Source organism: Arvicanthis niloticus, chromosome 17 (assembly GCF_011762505.2).
Source record: "Arvicanthis niloticus isolate mArvNil1 chromosome 17, mArvNil1.pat.X, whole genome shotgun sequence".
Taxonomy (NCBI): domain Eukaryota; kingdom Metazoa; phylum Chordata; class Mammalia; order Rodentia; family Muridae; genus Arvicanthis; species Arvicanthis niloticus.
This window is the reverse complement of record NC_047674.1, coordinates 15,332,773-15,353,307: the sequence shown is the minus strand read 5'-3', so window position 1 is coordinate 15,353,307 and position 20,535 is coordinate 15,332,773. Positions and strand designations below refer to the sequence as shown.

General features: G+C 50.1%; 1 protein-coding gene across 15 annotated transcripts in view; it reads left to right on the top strand.

The window, feature by feature from the left end:
* Window positions 1–19,389, top strand: part of Agap1 (ArfGAP with GTPase domain, ankyrin repeat and PH domain 1) — a 435,962-nt gene extending 416,573 nt beyond the window's left edge. For all 15 annotated transcript variants that reach the window (XM_034521738.2, XM_076914829.1, XM_034521740.2 and 12 more), the window contains 2 exons: window positions 11,662–11,917; window positions 12,855–19,389. In XM_034521738.2, coding sequence (XP_034377629.1) covers window positions 11,662–11,917; window positions 12,855–13,058 — 460 coding nt within the window. In that variant the 3' untranslated portion in view covers window positions 13,059–19,389. The remainder of the gene's footprint in view (window positions 1–11,661; window positions 11,918–12,854) is intronic.
* The last annotated feature ends 1,146 nt before the right edge of the window (window positions 19,390–20,535 follow it).

Here is a 20,535-nt window from a genome sequence, read left to right as displayed (position 1 = left end):
CCTGTACCACAGAGCTGTTCAGCCCCTGCTCCGAGGTCTCTCCATGAGAGAGCTCATCTCTCAGGGTTCACTTTGCCTGCAAAGCCAGTGACATACAGTAGGCTAGATTCCATTGCTTGTAGAAAATAAAACATCTGGCCAGGTTTCTGCCTCCTGACCCCATTAGTTAGAGGTTTGGTGACTTTAGTGAAATAGTTTCAGTGACCCTGGCTAAATAATAAAGCTTTCTCTACACAGAAAATGAATTCCTATCCTTAAGATGAATTGTAATGTGGCCAGGTCCACTGCAACAGAGCTACACTTGGAAAAACTACCTAGTAGATGTATGGATTCAAGTGAGTGTTGGGGGGTGGAGACCAGCAAGCCTCGGACTCTGCTGTCTCTGCCACTCCAGTGCTGGGATTATAGGTATACACTGCTGGTGTTTTATATAGGTGCTGGGGGCCTAAACTTAGGTCCTCATGCTATACAGCAAGCCCCCTGCCACTTGAGCTGTATCCCCAGGCATTAGCAACATCAGTCCATTAGTTGATGAAGAAAAACCAGCTGTTGTTCATTGGTAAGGTTTCTTCAAAACGCACACTCTCTGGTCTCCAATAACATTCTCACTGTCACTACATTGGACCAGAGCCCATCCTGGTCCAAGGCTAGCCTTCCGCACTAGGGAGCATGTGAGCAAGGCCCACTGGAGTCAGCAGGTCTCAGGACTACTAATCCTATTCCTGTCCACAGCACTTGCCCTGTTTTCCTACTCTGCAAATGAAGTTAAAATGCAGATTACCTTTAAGGTCTTTACACTTGCATACTCTCCATACCTCCCCTCCCGGAAAGCCTGTGTCCTTATTGTTATGCTTGGTAGCTGGGACCAATCTCCTCCCACCCCTAGATCCAAAGAAAAAGGTACATTAAGAAGATACTGTATTGTTCAAAATCAGTAGTCTTATGTCTTTTTAAAAGAATGTTACCAAGGCTTATTCTTAAAGGCAGTTGGCAGTTTATGGCAGAAAGTCCAGTCAGTCCTATATTTTTTCTAAATGGGCTGCAGCTTAGCAACCTGGGACATTTCCTGATTCGAGGGTCACTTCCAGAAGCCATGGGTGGAGCCTGTGTTTTGTGGTTCTTGTTCCTGGCCTTTCACTGCAGAAGGGGCCTCGGACTTCCTCTCCCTGTGTTTAAAGGGCAATGGTGCACACCAGGGGAGGGATTGCGTCCCTCTTACATTATCCCGGGTGGAGGAAAAGGGCCATTTCTCTTCCCTTATATGTTTATGACACAGTGCTTTCCGAGGCCCATCACATCAGCCACTGTTATGGCGGACTTAATTCGCTGTGATGGGGACTCCACCACCAGGGCAGCCGGGAGGGCCGCCGAGGTCTAGCTGCGTTTCATGCCACATTACACAGAATCTAGATCTGCCTCGCTCCACTTGCCCAGTCTCACTCTCGCCTGGCACAGAGTTCTTGGATTTATGCCTTAAAATAGACAGTTCTTTCCTTTCTTCCCAGTATCAAGACTCAGATGCATCTACTGTGTATGCGCCTAGTTTAACTGAGAAGTCTTCCTATGCAAACACACAGCAGCTGAGAGACACCTAGACCAATTGTGCTTAAGATGTGAAAGTGGGGTTGGATTGCTAAGTGCTTGGGTTTCATGTTATTTTACTGTGGGGTAGAAAACAGAGGGAAATGCTGACATTATATCTTGGCTGATTCTGGGGCAAAGTAGGATTTTCCTTTCTCTAACAGTGAGGCATTTCCTCAAGTCATTAGCTTCAAACTTAGATTTCTAAGTGCTTTTGGTGTCCTCTCTGTCTGCCAGTCCTGGGGTTCTTCTCCCTGTGTCCGGCCTTCTGAGCATCCATGGGGGGGGGGGGGGGCTGCTCACTGCTGCCTCTTGTGTCTTGAAGTAGAGGGGTTCCTCTACTTCAGCACTAATCAGGAACTCTGTCCTTTCCTGTCGTGTCTTCTCCTTGACCTCCCAGAAAGTGGGAAATCCAAAGCAGTTACTGCCCTTGTTTATCAAGTTCCATGGTGTCTCCCATCCACCTGTTGATCATCCCGAGCTCCTAGTCCAAGTGCCTGTCAGCCCTAAGCAGGACGGCAGTGCTGGGCATTCTCTTGTGTCATGTGGGGCAGTCAACCTTGTCTGCCACTTTTCTTCTGGGCCTTCCCTGGCCTCAGCCTATACTCACTCCTGGTTCACTTTCTTCCTCAGACAACCTGCCACCCATCTCTGGCCTGCACCCCACCACACACACCCTGCATAGCCTCTCTTCATTTTCCTGCTTCACTTTCTTCCTCAGACAACCTGCCACCCATCTCTGGCCTGCACCCCACCATGCACACCCCACATAGCCTCTCTCCATTTTTACTATAGGGATAACTTGTATTCCCATCTTTTCAAATAAATGAGCCTGATGTCACTCTACAGAGTGTAAGGGAGAATTCAAACCCAGGGCTGAGGAAATACAAGATCTGATCTTGAGCTGCTGACGGAGGAGCTACTGTGCTCCGGTGTCTTAGAGAAGAGGGTCCAAGCATGCCTGTCAAGGGGCTGGGTCCAGCCATAGCCCCTGGGGCCGGTACTCTGAGAGGCACCAAGCTGACTCCTGGGTAGAGGCTCATTCCTACAGCCTCCTAGGCAGTTCTTCATCCCCAGAGCCAGGGGTGTCTGCCTCTTAGGCTCTTAGTTCCCATAGACACCTTGTCTTTCTGTGATCCCTAGGGAGACAGGTCTCTGAGGGTCACTGTCAGAATCCCATCTGAAACCGCAGTGCTCAGCCACTTAATACACTAGGACAGGTGGCAAAGCCCGATGTATAGCAACAGAATTGCCTTACTCAGAGGCGATTTCAGTCGAGCTTTGCCTCCAAATGGATGTGTTCTGCTGGCTCCATGAGGGAAGATGTGGCTGACCTAACCAGCCCGGGCCAGCAGGAGAGCATCTTCCACTAAGACCAGTACTAGGAAAAGCTGTTAGGTTCTCAGAGTGACTGATTCATCAGAATGGAGAAATAAACATCATCAGACCTTCCTCGGTTCTGCTGTTCTGAATTTCTCGTAAAAGGTCTCACTCTGCAGCCCGGGCTGGGTTTCTTTGCAAATTACCAGACTTAGGACCCTCCTTCAAGTTAGCAACAGGAGAGCCAGTGTGACTGGAAACACCTGGAGCAGGCAGCTGAAGCCCAGCACATACACCAAGGGCTGTGAATCAGCCTAGAATTCATTCTGTAGCTCAGGCTGTTCTCAGCCCCTTAGCAGTCCTCCTGCCTCAGCTTCCTGAGAATGGGGGTTACAGACATGACACACACACCCAGGCTCTCCCTGATTCATTTAAGATTGAGAACAAGGCATACAAGCATTTTTGACCTGACTCCAGTTTTACTAATATACAGGTGAGGATGAAGGAAGGGTTGGCAGAGTGACCAAGGACAGCATGCGGGCTTGGCAGTGCTATTACTCCGTCTTTGTCCTTTGCTGCTGCTGGACCAGGTGGTTTATGGGAAGAAAATGTGTCTCTTGTGCTTCTGAAAGCTGATATGATCAAGGTGCTACTGGCTTTGGTAATACAACTATTCCCAGCTTATACACGGCCTCTTGCCTTACGCTCCCAGGGAGAAAAATCATCTCTGATGTGTCCCATAATATAGCCCCAATTCCCTGACCCCTTTCCTCCCCCGAAGTCACCTTTTAAAACCTGCATTCCTAGGGTCAGAATCCAAAGTGTCTGCAGAATGCCCACCCTCTAGTCCCCCAGTGCCTTGCACTGTAACCCATCCCTGCCTCTCTCTAGCCTCCTGCACACTGGGTACAGGCCCTCTGCTCTGTTTTTCTTCTAGTTTTGAGAGACACAGAGGTGATCACCATGACTGGAACCAAAGAAGGGTCTTAGGCCAGCAGTTTACAAGGAAACTCCAGGAATGTTTGTCTGCTGCTGAGCCGTGTCCTGGAGCCATCTTTGGGCCTTTGCCAGTATTAAGTCCTAGCACTCCAGCAGGTTCCGAGGGGACAAATGTGGAGAAGAGCCTATGAGGGGCTCTAGGTGTCAGCCCTGTCTTAGATCAGAACACAGGGTGAGATTGAGCTCAGCATATGAAAACCATACTGTTACTCAGGTACCCTCTGGCCACATGGGCTTCATACACCAGGCACTGTGATCCTAATGACCTCTGTGAATACAGAGCACTTGGACAGGCACTTGCCACCTTCTGATGCCTGGACCTGCATCTGCCTATAGACCTGCAGACCACATGGCCCAGCACAGTTAACTGTGACTCGAAGAAGTAATAAGCCTAATACAGTTGACTTTATTTAATTAATACTGATCCTGTTCTGTTCCCCCATGCTCATAAAATACCCTGCAGGTTGGCAAAAAAACAGTCATAATATTGATCAAAAGTCAGGCCAGATATTTATTTTGTCTTCGCTCCATGAGTATAAATTCTTGTCTGTTGCCTCCTGCTCCCTGCATGTGGGATTTACAGTGGCCAGTTTCTAAAAGCTTCCAGTAATTAAGGAATAAATATCCATTGGTCTTTGTCGGCCATCCTCGCTGCTGTGGCCTGACCCCTAGCAACGCAGCTCGGGAGAAGGCATGCATGGGAGCAGGGGTCTGTGCTCTGCAAGCACTGGGCTGGGCTTGCCCCGCAGGGAGGAAGCCCCCCTCTTTCCCCAGACACATTGTTCCAGCCCCGTCTTCCATGCCTCCTCTCCCAGTTCCTGTTTAGCTTGAGGCAGGAAGCACTTTGCAAATTCCTTGCTGCTAGCCTTTTCTTTTCTCTTCTTCCTCTGTCCTTCCTCTCCTCATCTGTCACCAGTTCAGGACTAAGTGTGGCTCCTCCAGTTTCACCTCCCCACCCCAAGGGCATTCAGTCCTCCAGGATGGCCTATAAAATTGGTATTTTAAAAAATCCCCTCCCGTGCCTTAGGAAGCAAAGATGTTTCCGGAAGGAGCAGTGTGGTGACGTGCAAACACAAAATTAATTTTTGGTCCTTTACCATTTGTGGGGAAGGTTCAAATAAGAACAAATGCAGAGGACTTCACAGCGAGTAGACTTCTGGGAAAAGCCCCTGGTACGACAGAGCCCCCAAAACGATAATTGTGAATTCTGACAGCTGAGGACCACACCCCTGAGGGACAGCTCATCATAGAGCCCAGAAACACTATCACCAGCCCGGACAGCAGGCTCCCTGAAGACCAAGGGTTGTCTGGCCACCCACCCCCATGTCTGCCTTTTAGTGACGCATCTCCTAGACAAACGTAGAACGGTGCTGAAAGCCGGTCAGAAGCTCCGTGAAAAACTTTTTTTCTGGGAATCAACCCATTAACCTTCTTACCCCTTGGCAGTTTGCTGAGCCCTCCCTGCCAGACCCAAAACACAGCTGGCGACAGTCAGAAGGGCTTCTGGGTAGGAACTGAGAGAGGGCATCTTTGCAGCAGGAATGGAGAGCGGGTGTTTACCTTAAGACTTTTCTCTGGCTGGGGATGGGGCTTAGTTGTTGCAGTGTTTGCCTAGCATACTGGAAGCTCTGAGTTTGGTTCTCTGCACTGAATAAAACCAGACATGATGCACACCTGTAATCCCGGCACTCAGGAGACAGAGGCAAGGGGATCAGAAAGTCAAAGCTAGCCTCACCTGTGTAGTGAGGTCAAAGCTAGTTTGGACTATATGAAGCTCTGTCTCAAAAACAAAAAAATAACAGGACCCCTTCTCTAAGAAAGGTGTTCCACACACAGTGTGACCTCTGCCTCGCCCAGGCCTCCCCTGGTGCTCAAATGACAGTCCTTAGCAGTAGCATCCCACTTGGTGGGTTTTAGCCTCAGACAGTGGCTTCAGCCCACCCTCCTCACACACTCAGTTGTAATTTTCTTTCTCTTTATTATACACCTGTTCTGCGCATTGTGGTTGGTTGGTTGGTTGGTTGGTTGGTTTTTGTTCTTAATGATAGTGAGATAATCTCAGTAAGGAAAAAAGCTAGGAGGGGAAACCTGAAGAGACTGCGGTGGCAGAGACAATCTGTACCTCTGGTGTCCTCCATGGGTACCAGCGGGAGCCTTTCTGTCCTGTACGTAACAGTACAGCCATTATGATTATATCCACCCTCTGCCCATCCCAACCCTGATACCCTCTGTCATCTCCATCCCAGCATCCATCCATGGATTCCCAGCATCCATCCCTGGATTCCCAGCATCCATCCCTGGACTCGTGACTCATCCCACTTGGCTCATGCAGCTATAAATAAAAGTGAGACAATACAGAGAGCCTAGGTCTTCCTCTTAGTCTTAGTGGGTGGTTGTAACCAATGTCTTACTTAGACTGAGGAATTTATTTGGGCAACTAGGGACAGGGCCCAGAATCTCCCACATTCTAGCTACTAAGCTATACCCCAGCTGGACTGAACAGTATCACCCTCAAAACCCTGGCTCAGAAGACCAGTATCGTGGGGGTTTTGATTTCCACAGAGGAGTTTGGGGGTGGGGGTGGGGGACACGTATGCTCAGAGCATACTGGTTACAGAGCGGGGTTGTTGAGGCAGTACTCTCATGGACTCATGTGAGGAACCTGCTGCCGAATTTCTGCTCACTGAGATGGGAAATAAAGCCTGTATACTAGAAATGGTCCATGCATCCCCGGACACAGCCTCAGTCACTTGGGCACAGGCATGTCACAGTCATTACCATCGTGACAATCAATAGTGCTGTCATTTGGTGGGTTTTGCTGTGGTGACAAGTCCTGTAATTGACACTCCTCCAGCACTAAGCACAGGGGACTCGTGTAGGACTAGACCCTAGGGCTCCAGCGTAGCCTGCACACAGTGAAGAGGAAGTGACAAAGTCCTCTGCAGGCCCTGACTTCCTGTATTCCTTCATGTGTGATGTGTGGTAGTGGTTGTAGATTGTGTCTCTCTCAGTCCTCATTCTGAGATCTGGTGGGTTTCACTTCAGTCCTGGTACCACAAAGTCAGTGATCCTAGTCTGTGTCCTCTGACTTCTGCTCTCAGGGCATCAGGAGGCTGTGGTCCATGAAGTCAGTCCTGGTTCATCCCTCCCCTCACCATCCTCTCAGTTTGGACATTCCTTGGCATTCTCTGTTACCAGCTGCCAGTTCTGACTGGCAGGCCTCAAATGAGACATGACCCGGGTGTCTTAGTTAGGCTTACTGTTGCTGTGATGAAGCACCATGACCAAAGCAACTTGGGGAGGAAAGGGCTTATTTGGCTCACACTAACGCATTGTAGTCCATCATTGAAGGAAGTCTCCTACCTCCTTCAGTGATGGAAGGAACTCACAGGAACCTGGAGGCAGGAGCTGATGCAGAAGCCATGGAGGGGTGCTGCTTACTGTCTTGCTCACATGGCTTGCTCAGCCTGCTTTCTTTATAGAACCCAGGGCCAACAACCCAGAAGTAGCCCCTCCCACAGTGGCTGAGCCCTCAGTCACTAAGAAGATGCTCTACAGGCTTGCCTCTAGCCCATCTGATGGAGGCAGTTTCTCAATTGAGGCTCCCTCCTAAGATCTCCAGCTTGTGTCAAGTTGGCATAAAACCAGCCAGGACATAGGCAGCTGCATCTGTGGTGGCAGCTGGGGGCCTACCCAGGTCACCCCTCCCTAAGGTTAGGAGTAGCTTTGTCCACCCATCAAGCTATAGTATCAGAACACCGTTGATACTGAGCCCAGTAGACACTTCTATCTCTATACCCTGGTCCTACCCATCCTCTAACCCCAAGCCTTGTGTTTGGTTCCACGCCAGGCAGTTTATAATCAGATCCAGAGGAAGGCAGGGGCCACTCCCAAAGGGCTCAGGGAGGAGAGGGTATCTCCTGAACATGTCTCTTTGTGTTTTTAGGGATGGGGTTGGTGTCTGTCTTCTGACAGGTTATCACCCCTCCCTCTCTCCCTGCAGTTGATTTATTTAAAGGTGTGTCAGCACCAAGACCTGATGAGGGGCCGGCCCCTCCTCCCTGCTGATGGCAGCCGAGCCAATAATTCATTTTTTAGCTCATTAGCTAACAGAGGCCGTGAGCAGTGGTCCTCCGGGGCATTGGAATGAGGCGAGGTGATCTACTGCCGGCTCTGCTGCTCTTGAACTGGCCTTCCTTGGGGACAGTGAAGTGCATGGCCAAGGGACCTGAGAGTAGCTATTGGAGTCCCCGTGCCCTGGCTCTGTGGTTTCCTAGGGTGGTGATGTTGGCAGAACGGAAGAGAAACTATGATCAGAGTGTCTTCTCACACTGGTGAGAGCTGAGGGGAAGGATGGCTAAGCCACCATAGCAAAATATTGTGCAGGCTTCAGGAGCTGGAAGTGCCTGGTGCAAGACAGAGGTCTGTGATGGGTGGGCTGTCACCTGGAGCTGCCTCTCTTCCTGCTGTGCATAGATGGAGGAGGGTAGCTAAGAACTATTTTGATGGACCCCAGCCATAGTGGATTAGAGATTCACCACAAGGACCTCATTTAATCTTATCTACTCCCTAAAGACCTGCCATCATTGGAGCCACACTGGTGGCTAAAGCTTCAGCACGTGAACTTGGGGTCAACCAGTTTGGACCATGACAATGAAGACCCTTAGGCCTCTCAGGCTCATGCATACACACACCCCAGACCTAACCCCAGACACACTGACACTCACGGGGTCATTTAAGCTAGCCAAGACCCTTGCCCTGGATGTCTAGGGTCTCCACACCCTCAAGAGACTTTCTAGACCCTGGCCCAGAGCATCCCACTTCCCATGCTCAGCATGGTGAGTTCTGCCGCTCACCGTCTCCATTAGGACCCCCCATCTCTGCCTGCCCGCCACAGACACCACACTGGTGAGTGCTGTGTGCCTGACCATGACCGACACAGGGAGGGTAGAGACAGGTTCTCTACAGTTTGCTGCCTACAGAAGGGCCCCTGTGGCCAGTGTATAGACCACACAAGAGATCTCAGGTCTCAACAGCCCTGACTTTAATTTTACAGATGACAGAGTAAATGTCCACGTAGGGAGGGTAAGAAGAGCGAGTGCTGAGACCCTGAGACCTTCTCTCTCAAGGGGAGAGCACAGCCTCCCAGCATCAATGGGTCCCTTTTCCTTCCCAGCAACCATTGGACAAAGCTCACCAAGCCTCATGTTGGGGTACACTTGTTAGTGTAGGCACTGGCCACAGAAGACAGCTTCTGAACACAGGGAGTGCTCTTGACTTGATGGGAGCAACTGAACTCACACCCGTAAACCTTCCATTGCCCTGGGCCAGACTCTATTTCTGTCTTAAATGGATTTCAGCTACAAAAAAAAAAAAAAAAAAAAAAATAGTCAGGTCTGAAGCAAGCATGAAGCCTGTGGCCTCACTTATTAGACTTCTGGTGAGCTCAAAAGCCAAGGGCCTGCCCAGCAGTTGGCACTGCAGGGTTCTGTTTAAAACCACACCACTAGCAGGCCTGGGGATTGTCCTTGGTGGAGGCAGGAGTCTGTGCTCAGTCTTTGGCTGGGTATTTGAATATTAAAATGAAATTTTAATCATCGCAGTTAAGACCCGAGTTCTGATGTTAAGTTCTCCTGTTACCCCTGGATGATCTGGCAATGACTTTTAAAGTCAACTGGAGCAGAATAAGACAGTGTGATTTTAATGCCTACCCAAAAATGAGAGTTAGCAGATTGGAAACCGGAGGTCTGGACGTCTCCTACACCATTAGCCCCTCTCATTTAACTCACGGCTTGCTCTTTCTCCTTCCTGATTTATGAACTACCTCAACACACGCTAACGTGTTATAAACAAGCTTTTAAGATAGAGTGGGAACCACTGAGGTCTGGGTCTTGCATCCCCTGCCCCCCCACCCCCCACCTTTCTGCCTAAGTAAGGACGCATGTGAGGGGTTCCTCTGCAGAGGATCTAGGAGCCAGCTCATCTCAGCTGCAGCCAAGTGTTTGTCCTGGAAGTCTCTGAATGAAGAGTCAGGGGTCACTTGGGGGTCGCTCACATGTACCAGGAAGTGAAGCAAAACTAATCCAGATTTACTCCTGGAAGAATCTGTTTGCCTAAGTATTTAAAAACAGATTAGGGCTAACCTGACACTAGGTCACCAGGCGCAATGTAAACACTGTGCAGAGGTGTAAACGAGGCCTTTCTTCTGGGCCTTGGAAGCAGAAATGTAATGAGTTTTCTTTCTGGAGGGTTGGGGAAGGCCCCTGATTCCTCCCTGCAGCCCTAGCTGTGCGCTCTGATTATTGCTTCGAGAGTCTCTGGGTTTCAGAAGTCACTGTGAGTCGGGTTCTTACTGAAGTCTGAGATAATTACAGTCTGTCCATATGTGTGGGGCTTGCTTGGTTTCTCCATCACACTTGAGAGAAAGCAGCACTCCGGCCTTGGGAGCACACCACAGCCTGCTGGGAAGACTCCAAGGGTTGCTCATGAAACTGCAGATCCTCTTTTAACACACACACACACACACCCCTCACCCCTTTTGCTAATGAAGAATAGAATCAGGAGGACCATGGAGTTCATTGTCTCGTCCTTTCTCATTTTGGTTTGTTTGGGTTTTTTGTTGTTGTTGTTTGGTTGGCTTTTGAGAAACCTGCACCCACATTCCAGAGCCTAAAGGTAGTTCATGGGACCTACGTACCTGTGGCTGGCTTGGATCTCAATATGTTGACCAGGCTGGCCTTGAACTCACAGTGATCCACCTGCTTCTGCCTCCCAAGTGCTCAGATTAAAGGTCTGCTTCACTGTGCCCAACAAGCCTACCTTCTTATCTATAGGGGGTTTTCCTTCTCCTCATCTGCAGTACTTCCCAAGAGATGGGTAGACCCTGGGGGAGGGGCCAGGCCCCTGATGCTCCTAGTCTCCAGGTGTGCTAGGAGCTGGAGACAAGACACTATGCCCATCACAACATCAGGGCGTGGCACACTTCAGAGCCCACAGCCTGCCAGCATCACCCTGCCCTCTTGTCCCTAGCATTGCTCCGGCCTCAGAGGCTGCCCATTTTTCCCCCCGAGGCTGGGTCCTGGAATGCTTTTCCTCAGAGATCAGCATTCTGCGTCCTCCTCTTAAGCCTTTCACAAGTCTGCAAAGAGATGACAGATTCCTGTGTGAATCTTCAGTGTTCCTTTATCTGAAGTGATGGGAGACCCTCACCCAGTCCTCCATCCCAGAATCCTGGTGAATTAAGAGCAAAAAGGACACTGTACCTCAATTAAGCTTCTGCTGGCCTCCCCCTAGTCTTGGTCACTTGCCAGCCCTAGAGCATAAGATAGGGGCGGCTCACCTAGGACCTTTCTTTTTGGTCAATATAAGCACATCTTGCTGGGGGGATCCCTTCCTTCCATGCTCTCAAAAAAAAAAAAAAAAAAAAAAAACCAACCTTTTGATCTTTGGAGCACAGGTTTGTATTGCACTGATGGAGGCCCCCGTAGGCCGTGCATGGTGGATAGGGTTGTGTCACATGCCAGAGGTTACAGGAGCCTCAGCAATAGCTTGCAAACCACACCCAGAGGTTCTGGCTCTGGAACTGGGAGTAGATGCTGCAGGCAGAAGAATACCATTTCTGGAATCAGACACCCCCAAGGGGGTCGTGTTCTAAGAGGAGACTGACTCTGCTCCCTCCCTGTGCCTCCTAACCTTGGCGACCGCCAGAGCAGAGATCCCAGCCTCAGTTCTAACCTGTGCCCGTGTGGTGACTTTTTGCAGGGAAGAAAAGGAACGGTGGATCCGGGCCAAGTATGAGCAGAAACTCTTCCTGGCCCCACTGCCATGCACAGAGTTCTCCCTGGGCCAGCAACTGCTACGTGCCACTGCCGAGGAAGACCTGCGGACTGTCATCCTACTTCTGGCACATGGGTCCCGGGATGAGGTGAACGAGACCTGTGGGGAAGGAGATGGTCGCACGGCACTGCACCTGGCCTGCCGCAAGGGCAACGTGGTCCTGGCTCAGCTGCTGATCTGGGTAAGTGGCTGTGGTGCCTACCACATGCCCAGCAGAGGATGGAGCCTCTGTGGGGTCAGAACGCATTATTCTCCTGACCTCTGTCTCCTTTCTGCCATGCATGAAGTTCTCCCTGGGCCAGCAACTAGTAGAAAACTGTGCCTGAGAGTTGACCCTAGCGAGGATTTGAACTTTCCATCTGGACTTAACCTGCCTGAGGGTATAGAACAGGGGGTGGGGAGAGGCTGGGTACAGAGGAGAAATGAAACACAAGTTCTCAAGTTTCTCTCTGACAGCCTCTCAGGTCAAGCATTTTGGGGGAAAGGGACCTGTTTCTCATAAATAACTTGAATGGTTTCTAGGAATCCCTTGTCAAACCTTTGGATTTTTATTGCCATAACACGAAATGTAAAGTTCCCAGGCAGCTTCCTAAAAACACCTTGGGATATCAGCCTCTAGTAAGTACCCTGTCTCCACTCTGGTGACAGGGAGCCAAAAGGGCTAAAAACAATGTGCGTGCGTTCGTGAGTGTGTACATGCATACATGCATGCATACATACATGCACACGCATGTGGCACAGCAGTCCTGTGACCATCAGAGTGCAGCTTGCCGAAGTTCATTTTATCTTTCAACAATGTAGGTTCTGTGGATGAAATTCAGATTTCAGTCTTGACAAGAACCTTTACCCTCCGAGCCATCTTGCTGCCCTTTTCCATGTATATATGCTTAGAAAGCCAAATAGAAGTCCTCTTTGACCTGTTTGTGTGATGCAGAGAGGGGTGGGTTTCCTAACAACAGGTACAGAGCCTGTACTAAACAACATGTGAACGTTGGCCTTCTGCTCCTTGGTCGCCAGCTGTCTATCCCAGCTCAGTCCATATCTAGATTTGAGGTCTGCTAGCCTTGCCTGCCCTTAAATTCCCAGGGACACTAACTAGTGCTCTGTTGCTTCTACAGTACGGTGTGGACGTCATGGCCCGAGACGCCCACGGGAACACAGCACTGGCCTATGCCCGGCAGGCCTCCAGCCAGGAGTGTATTGACGTGCTTCTCCAGTACGGCTGTCCCGATGAGCGCTTTGTGCTCATGGCTACCCCCAACCTGTCCAGGAAGAATAACAGCAGGAATAACAGTAGCGGGAGGGCGCCCAGTGTCATCTGAGCTCAGCCAGCACTGCACCCGGGACCCCACTCCCGCCTGCTCCGGAAGTTGCAACACCACGTGAGTCCCTCAGTTCCCTCCCTCTTCCTGGTGGACGCCTTCCACCCACCTGCCACTCACTCACCCCACACGAAATCTCCAAACCTGGACATCCTCAAGGGGAGAAGAGGAGGCTGCAGGCTACAGAACAGAACTCTTTTCCATCCTCCGGAAGCAACATAGGAGGGACCGACCTCCTCCCAGCTTTGAGGATAGCACACGACAACGGGGACCTCTGTTCCGGTGGCTCAGAGATGGAGCAGGGGGAGGGGTAGCAAGGAGAAGGGCCAGCGTCCCCTAACTGGCAGTTAAGCACATCAGTACATTTCACCTCCACCAAAAGGAGGCTTGGCTTTCACGTCTTCTCTGCGGAGCTTGGTGGTATAAATCAGAAGCAAGCACAGTTTGTCAGGTCTGAAGCCCCTATGATGGTAGGTGTCAAATCAGTTGGAGCTAATCTGTCCAGGGAGAATACTGGCTTCATTACACTTGTATAGTCGAGTTCCTCCGGCATTACCGCTGTTTAATAGAACGTGATTAGTCATCACCAGGAAGAAGGCATATTAGCCGAGGAGGTAGTTACACGGCACGCTCCGGTGATTGCCACGATATGATTGCGGTGCGTCTAGCGGCATCATATTATCCTAGACATGTCTCTCCAGCCCTGGGAGCCCTCCTTTCTAAATTCACTGTCATAATTTAGTATCTGTTTAATTTTTCAGTCCAAAGAGAGGAAATCAGTTGCCGGGTATTATTTGACTTCAGTCCCCTATCTTGGTGCAAAAACAAAATGGAATAAATAAATAAATAAATAAATAAATAAATAAATAAATAGTAACTTGGAAATCCTAAAAGAAATCATGAATTCAGCTGAAAACAGCTTTCAAGTATGTTCCAAAACTAAGTAAATGCGTAAGAGGCTATTTTTTTTTTTCTATTTTTCTGTACTTTGGCCACAATGGATGTGTCAGGCCTCAGTCACTCCCGGTCCACAGAGTCTGAATCACCCAGGTTTCTGTCGTACATAAGATGTGTGAAAATCTATTTGAATAAAAGAAGTTCATAAATATGCATTGATTTTTGCACAGACAAATGGTACCCACGTTAATTTATAAATTGAGCTGGATGGGGACTAATAACGTGCAACTGGTTGAGATCAGAGGGTTACAGATCATTGTCCATGGGACGCTCTCCCAGCAGCGAGCACTTCCATTAATGTGATAAACAGCTTTTTAAAAGGTGCGTATCAGAATAAGACGGTGGCACGATTTGCTTATTAAAGTCAGGGAGGAAAAGGGAGGGAAGGAGGGTAGGAGCCCTCGTCCCAGAGGCAGGTTTTAGAGACCAACCTTCCCAACCAAACCGAGGGACTGTGGCAAACAGGGGTGATTTCTGGAAACACCAGACCCACAAAGGCACCCTGTGAGCAGCTGCCAGCCACTCCAGCACAGCCGGCTCCTGAGAGTCTGTAGACTCCGGACGGCCCAGCTCGGCTGGCTCTGACATCTGATTTGCCATCGTGGGGCACAGGGCGCAGCAGATACCGGACACCTTCAGCACGGTGGTCTGACAGGAACACCAAACTGTGACACTATTTAGTTTCTAAAAATTGGGGCATCCTTGCCAGAGAGCCCCTCGCCCTGCCCCCGTGACAGTGTGCCGGGAAGAAGGCCATCACACTGGAAGACAGGACGCTGGGCACAGCCACCACTGCTGGCATCCTGTGGAGAAGCTCCTTACGCTTATATATTTCAACTTTATATTTTGTAAGAGTTTTTCCTCCTCTTTAACTTTTTAAAAAAAAAATTTAAGCAGATGGGAACAAAAGTGAAGCTTTACACGGCGTTTATATGTGGGTGAGGGTCTCGTGGAGATCTCCAGTCAACACAGCCGGAAGTGACCAGTATCCAGAAACGTCACAGCTGCGCCAGCCACAGGCCTGAGACGCCTGAGCTCAGTTCCATAAGCCCCGCGTTTGGTTTTCCTTCCTGCTTTCCATCACTGTGTCGTTACTTTAAATGTGAATAGAGAAAACGAGCTGTCATTGCCTATTTTTGAAGAATGCATTAGCATCGACCCTGCGATCCGCCTACACCTCCACGTAGCCTTTACCATAGACTTCTATAGAGAACACAGATACACAGATAGAGTATAAATGAGACTCTTAAATTATTTCAGTGTAGTTAATTCCCACTAGGAGTGCTTCTGTCATAGGGGAGTCTACTTCAGAAAGGAAATGGAATCCTTTGTGAGGCCTCTCTTCGGGGTGTATATGAGTGTGTACATATTATTGTGTGTTTATAATATGATATTTTCCCGAATGACTCCTTCTTTCATATCATCCTCCACTGCCTGAATGCGCAGTTGCTCGCTCTGGTTCCCATCCTTCTTTCCTCCCTCCCTAGGTCACTCTGACACCATCAGTTCTTCCTCAGAACACATGGCCCCTCCCCTGCCAATTTTTGCCGTGCTGAACTGTCCAAGGATAGCCCACTTTTCATAAGCCTGGGTTTTGGCAATAGATGCAAAGGTGGTAGCGGACCCTCCAGGGTTTCTGTGCAGATAAAGGAGAGATTTGACTTAACTCGTATTTCACACCAGGTCCTTCCCTCAACAGCAGCCTTCCTGCTCCCATTGTCCTGCTGACACCAAGGCTGGGGGAAGCAGGGACAGGGTTATGGATGGCAGTCCCAGTACCAAACACTTCCCCTAATCCAGTGAGCTTTCTAAAGAGCACATCAGAATAAGATAGTTGCACGGTGGACTTACTAAAATCAAGAAAGGAAGTGGGAAAAGTCAGAGAAGTAGGTTAAGAGGGGGAAATGGGTGAGTTCTCATTCCAGACACACTGTTAGAACTGAGACCAGTCTCCTGCCAGCAAACCTCCCTGTTCAGGGTGAATTTCCTCTCTTGAAGACGTTCCCAGCTCAGGCCAGAGGCAAACGGGCCTGTGGCTTGTCTGTCACTTGTCCTGGGGAGGCAGTGATAGAACCAGGCACATGCCAGGCTCACCTGGGGCTACCTTGGCTGAGTTCCTCCTGCAGGCCATGAGCAGTGTCAGGGGAGAGAGGGAAGCCTCTTTACTCTGAGGAAGCCCCTCTAATGTTTTGTCTGGCTTTACAAAGAACTAAGCACTGTTCTCTTACCACCCCCAAGTGTCACTCAAGCCTAAGACGAACCTCCTCTTCTGCAACCTCGTCCCTCTGCTACTGACTCATCCAGCCTCCTCCCTGCGGTTCCTACCATGAGGCCACGGGGGTGCACGTGCGCACGCATGCACACACACACACGCACGCACACACGCACGCATGCACGCACGCCTTCTAGAAGCATACATACACTGTCAGTGCCCTGTTCCCATTAACTTTGAGCATCATAGCACCTCAGGCCTTGGGTGTCACTGCCTCTGTCCTCTGAGAAGCTTAGCCAGAGGTTGAACCCCAGGCCATTCTGTAACACCCTCCTTCTCTGTCAAGACCCACAGTGAATTTGTGTCTAAACTTGGTGAGCCAGAGACCTGCTGGCCCTCAGCCTGATTGGTGCTCTTGATTGCCAAGGCTTCTGCCCTTCCTTCCTGCATTTGAGCTCCTTCATGCCTGAGATGGTCAATCTCTACCCCTCCTAGAGATGCCCCACAACAGCACAGCTGGGAGGTGTGTCATCAGGGCCTCCAAACTCCCGAGAGGCTGACCTCTCTGAGAAGCAAGCCCTTGCTTTTTGGTGGGCTCTCTTCAGCTCATCTGTCTCCATTCTTCACACCCTACAAAGTCCCCGAGGCTTTGCTGGAAATCCCCCCCCCGCCCCCCCAGGATCATATTTATGACTTTGAAGCAAACAAATTAAAAAGCAGGAAGGGATTTGAAGAAATGTGACATAGATGAACATCTCTCCTTAAAAAAATAAATAATTTATCCCCTACTGCTTCTGTTGTGAAGGGCACAGCTGGAGGCGATTCCTCCCTTGTCACTCACCAGAAAGCTGCCAGGGCCATTGGTGCCCAGTGTGCCACCTTCTCTTCCACTGTCTCTTGGATTCTAAATGGCCCTACTCCTGCCAGGCCCTGGCTAGCAGCACACCAAGATGAGTGCCTGGTACATAACAGGAGCAAAGCATACTGGATCTAAGAGAACCACATGACCCTGCTATTTGTGTCTGGCCTGTTTTGGGGTCCTTCTCTTTAAAGCAGCTGAGGCAGGTGGGTTTTTAGCCAAAATGTCACATTCCTTCTTGAGAGGTGAGGAAGGGAAGTGGGGGGAGGGGGACCTAGTTACTCTGCTGGTGCCACTCAGCAATAGACCTTAGGCCTCCAGCTTTCAGTCCCACCCCGGAAGCAAGAAGAAGGGACAGCTGATGAGAGATTCCAGCGCCTGGAGTTGGGGATCATCTCTTACTTCATGGGGAAAGACACTAACTGGGACCTCAGTTTCAAGACACACAGTCTCCTCCCACTCAGAAGTCTTGGCCTGACAGTGCTCTTTCAGATGCTGAGGCCCCATTTAGTGTCTGTGCCTGCTGCTCTTTAGACCCTGGGTCAGAGTTGAAGAGAGAGAACGTTTCATCATAGATAATTCTAGACAACCAACAAGGCTTTGTGCCCTTAAGTTTTAGCACATCCAGGTGAGGCGTGCTTAAGTGTGATAAGCCTAGTGGCTACCTGCCTCACTAGTGCATAGTGAGGGTCCAAGGAGAAGCTGGCCTCCTGTCCCTCATCCCAAGAGGCCAAGTTTCCTATACAAGAACAGTATTTAGTTTGGGTTTGCTCCTGTCTGGTCAGAGTATTCTTAACTGAGGCCTTCCTCTTCCATAGTGAGCCACAGGTGGGTGTGGACACCCAGCACGGGCAGCCACTCTAGGGTCCAAGCAGATGGCTTCAGGGAGTGAGAAAGAGGTCAGCTCAGGGCTTGTCTTTATTTTGCTGGACATGTGGCATCTGCTGGGAACCCCAGGGGTCATGAACCAAGCCATAAGATGGACTCTCCTGCCAAAGGCAGGACTGACCTGGAATTCTGTGTGCAGGGAATGACATGGCTTTTGTCTTCTTGTGGGTGAAATGAAGGAACCAAGAAGTGTGAGTGGGTGGGGGGATGGGATTAGGCCCTGAGGAGAGCCCACTTAACACACTGCTGGTGTGTGTACCCCAATGTCTGGGTTCAGGACTGCATCCACACTAGCTCACACATTAATATTAGAGATGGCCCTCAAGACGCTTGCAGAAAGAAAAGCTTCCTGGGTGGCTCATGTGGACTCACCGAGGGCATGCACCAAAACAGAATTTTTAAACAGCCCTCTGTCCACAGCTGATAGGCTCAGAAGATACCCAACCCACCAGGCTTATCGGGATGGGCAGAGAAGGGACCAAGGATGCTGTGTGTTGGGGCCAGCCCAAATGTGGCTTCTAGTTTCTGCTCTTGCACGTGCATTGCTCACCTACCAACCAAGTCCTGCAGTTTCCTTACCAGGGTTGCACTGAGGGGACCCAGAGCAGTAGAGTGGAGACCTGGCTACTGTGTGGCAGACAGGCAAAAGATACCTTCGAAACATCCTTGTGATCAGAGGGGAAAGAGGCCTGCACCTTCCTGTTGAGAATAACCCTTTCCTTGTATGTAAAACCATCCCTTTCTTTCTCCACATTGTGGGGTTTGGGGATAGGGCTAGTTTTCTTCTAAAATGTATCAGCTTCTAAAACGAGCCCTGAGTACTGAAAGGGTGTTGAGCCCCAGGAAGGCACAGAAGGTGTCTGGCCCTTCACAACAGCCCGAGGCTGGACCTGCAGAAGACAGGACCCAGGCATCTTCTTTCTCCTCTTCCTTTTCTTCCCCAACTTCCACCTTGAGTCTTCTTCTTGCCACAGGAGCTTCTTTGCAAAGAGAAACCCCAGACAAGGCAGGGCACCAGTGACACATTTCTGGGTAGTGACAAGGAAGGCCACCTCACCTGCCTGGCCACACATAGAAGGCAGAAGCACAGTGAGGGCTTCTCCAGAGGTGGGTAGCCGGCCAATCAGGGGCATTTTGATATTACCTCATTCCATAACTTTACGTTTCCCAATGACTGATGCTTTATTTATGCTGTTTGTCCTGTAATTAAACCATTCACAGTCATTTCGCTTTGCTTGTTCGTTCATGCGACCTTGTTCGGGTTTAAATATGCTGGTTTGTATTTTCCTGCCTTGGGATTTTGTGTCAGCTGTACAGTATTCTAAGGGGAAAAGAAAAGGAAAAGCGTGTAAAGTAATGGAGAGAGGCGGCTATAATGTAGAGGCCTCTTTCTAATAAAGAAAAGAAAATATGTATACAGTGCTTCTGTGAAGTATCTTCTTGGTACCCATTTGTCACAATTAATTGGCTTCCTGCTCCCAGAAAAGGTAAATCAGAGAAGAGGGGCTTCAGCGACTGCCCAAGGGAGGCTTGTCCTAGAGACAGGCCACCCTTATTTGAAGGAACTAATCCCTCAGCCTGCAGCCAGAGACCCAGGAAGTGGGACCCCAGATGCTGGACAGTCATCTCCTCCGTGTCTCAATCACAGAAACGGAAAGGCCCTGGGGTTGAGTATGGCAGTTCCCAAAGCGTCCCCTCTCTCCTTCTCCCTTTCCCTCTTCCTCTCCCCTCCCCTTCCCCCTCCCCCTCCCCTCTTTCCCCTCTCCTTCCCCCTCTCTCTCCCACCCCCTCTCTGTGTCTGTATGTCAGTATTGTCCCACCCACCTTCCTCACATGAGTGACAGCAATGCCGTGGACTGCTGAGAAGAGTCTCACCCAGAACGTTACTAATGCGATCACTGTCAGAAGTACATTGCAATTTACTTACACTGAGTACATTGTATCATCACTCCAAATTCAGAAAGGAGGGAGCACCCACCCCGGACACACCCACCCAGACACACCCACTCTGGGCACACCCACCCCCCCCACACCTGTCCAGCACTCAGCGCACAGTGTTCCAGGTAAGACTTGCTGATAGATGCTTGTGTGAGAATACGGTTTTTGGACCGTTTCCCATGGCACCATTTCCTGCAGTACACAGGGCACCACATGGACCATCACAGCCACCAGAGTGTGACGGTTAAAGAAGCTTTCAGGAGGTGCACCAACATATGCTGGGTTTCTCTTAGGTGAGAGATTTACAAAGTGGCACAGATAAACTGAAGGTCACTCTTTTCATATGAATAACTACCTGGACAGGTCAGTGTGCTCTGGGCCTGGTCCCAACCAAACATTTGGAACTGTAACCTAGTATCTAGAATGCTGTTCTCCAGGGTCTGCATTCCAGCTAGATGGACAGACAGGATGAAGCAATAGAAATAATCCCTCCTGGCCCCGTCTGTACCATTGACCGGATAGGTGGGTCACTCAGGACTGTACGGAGGTCTGGGGTGTGTGATTGGTGGGTTGGTAGTCTGTTGGGAGTGAGGTAAGTGGCACCCATAGACCCTGCCATCCCA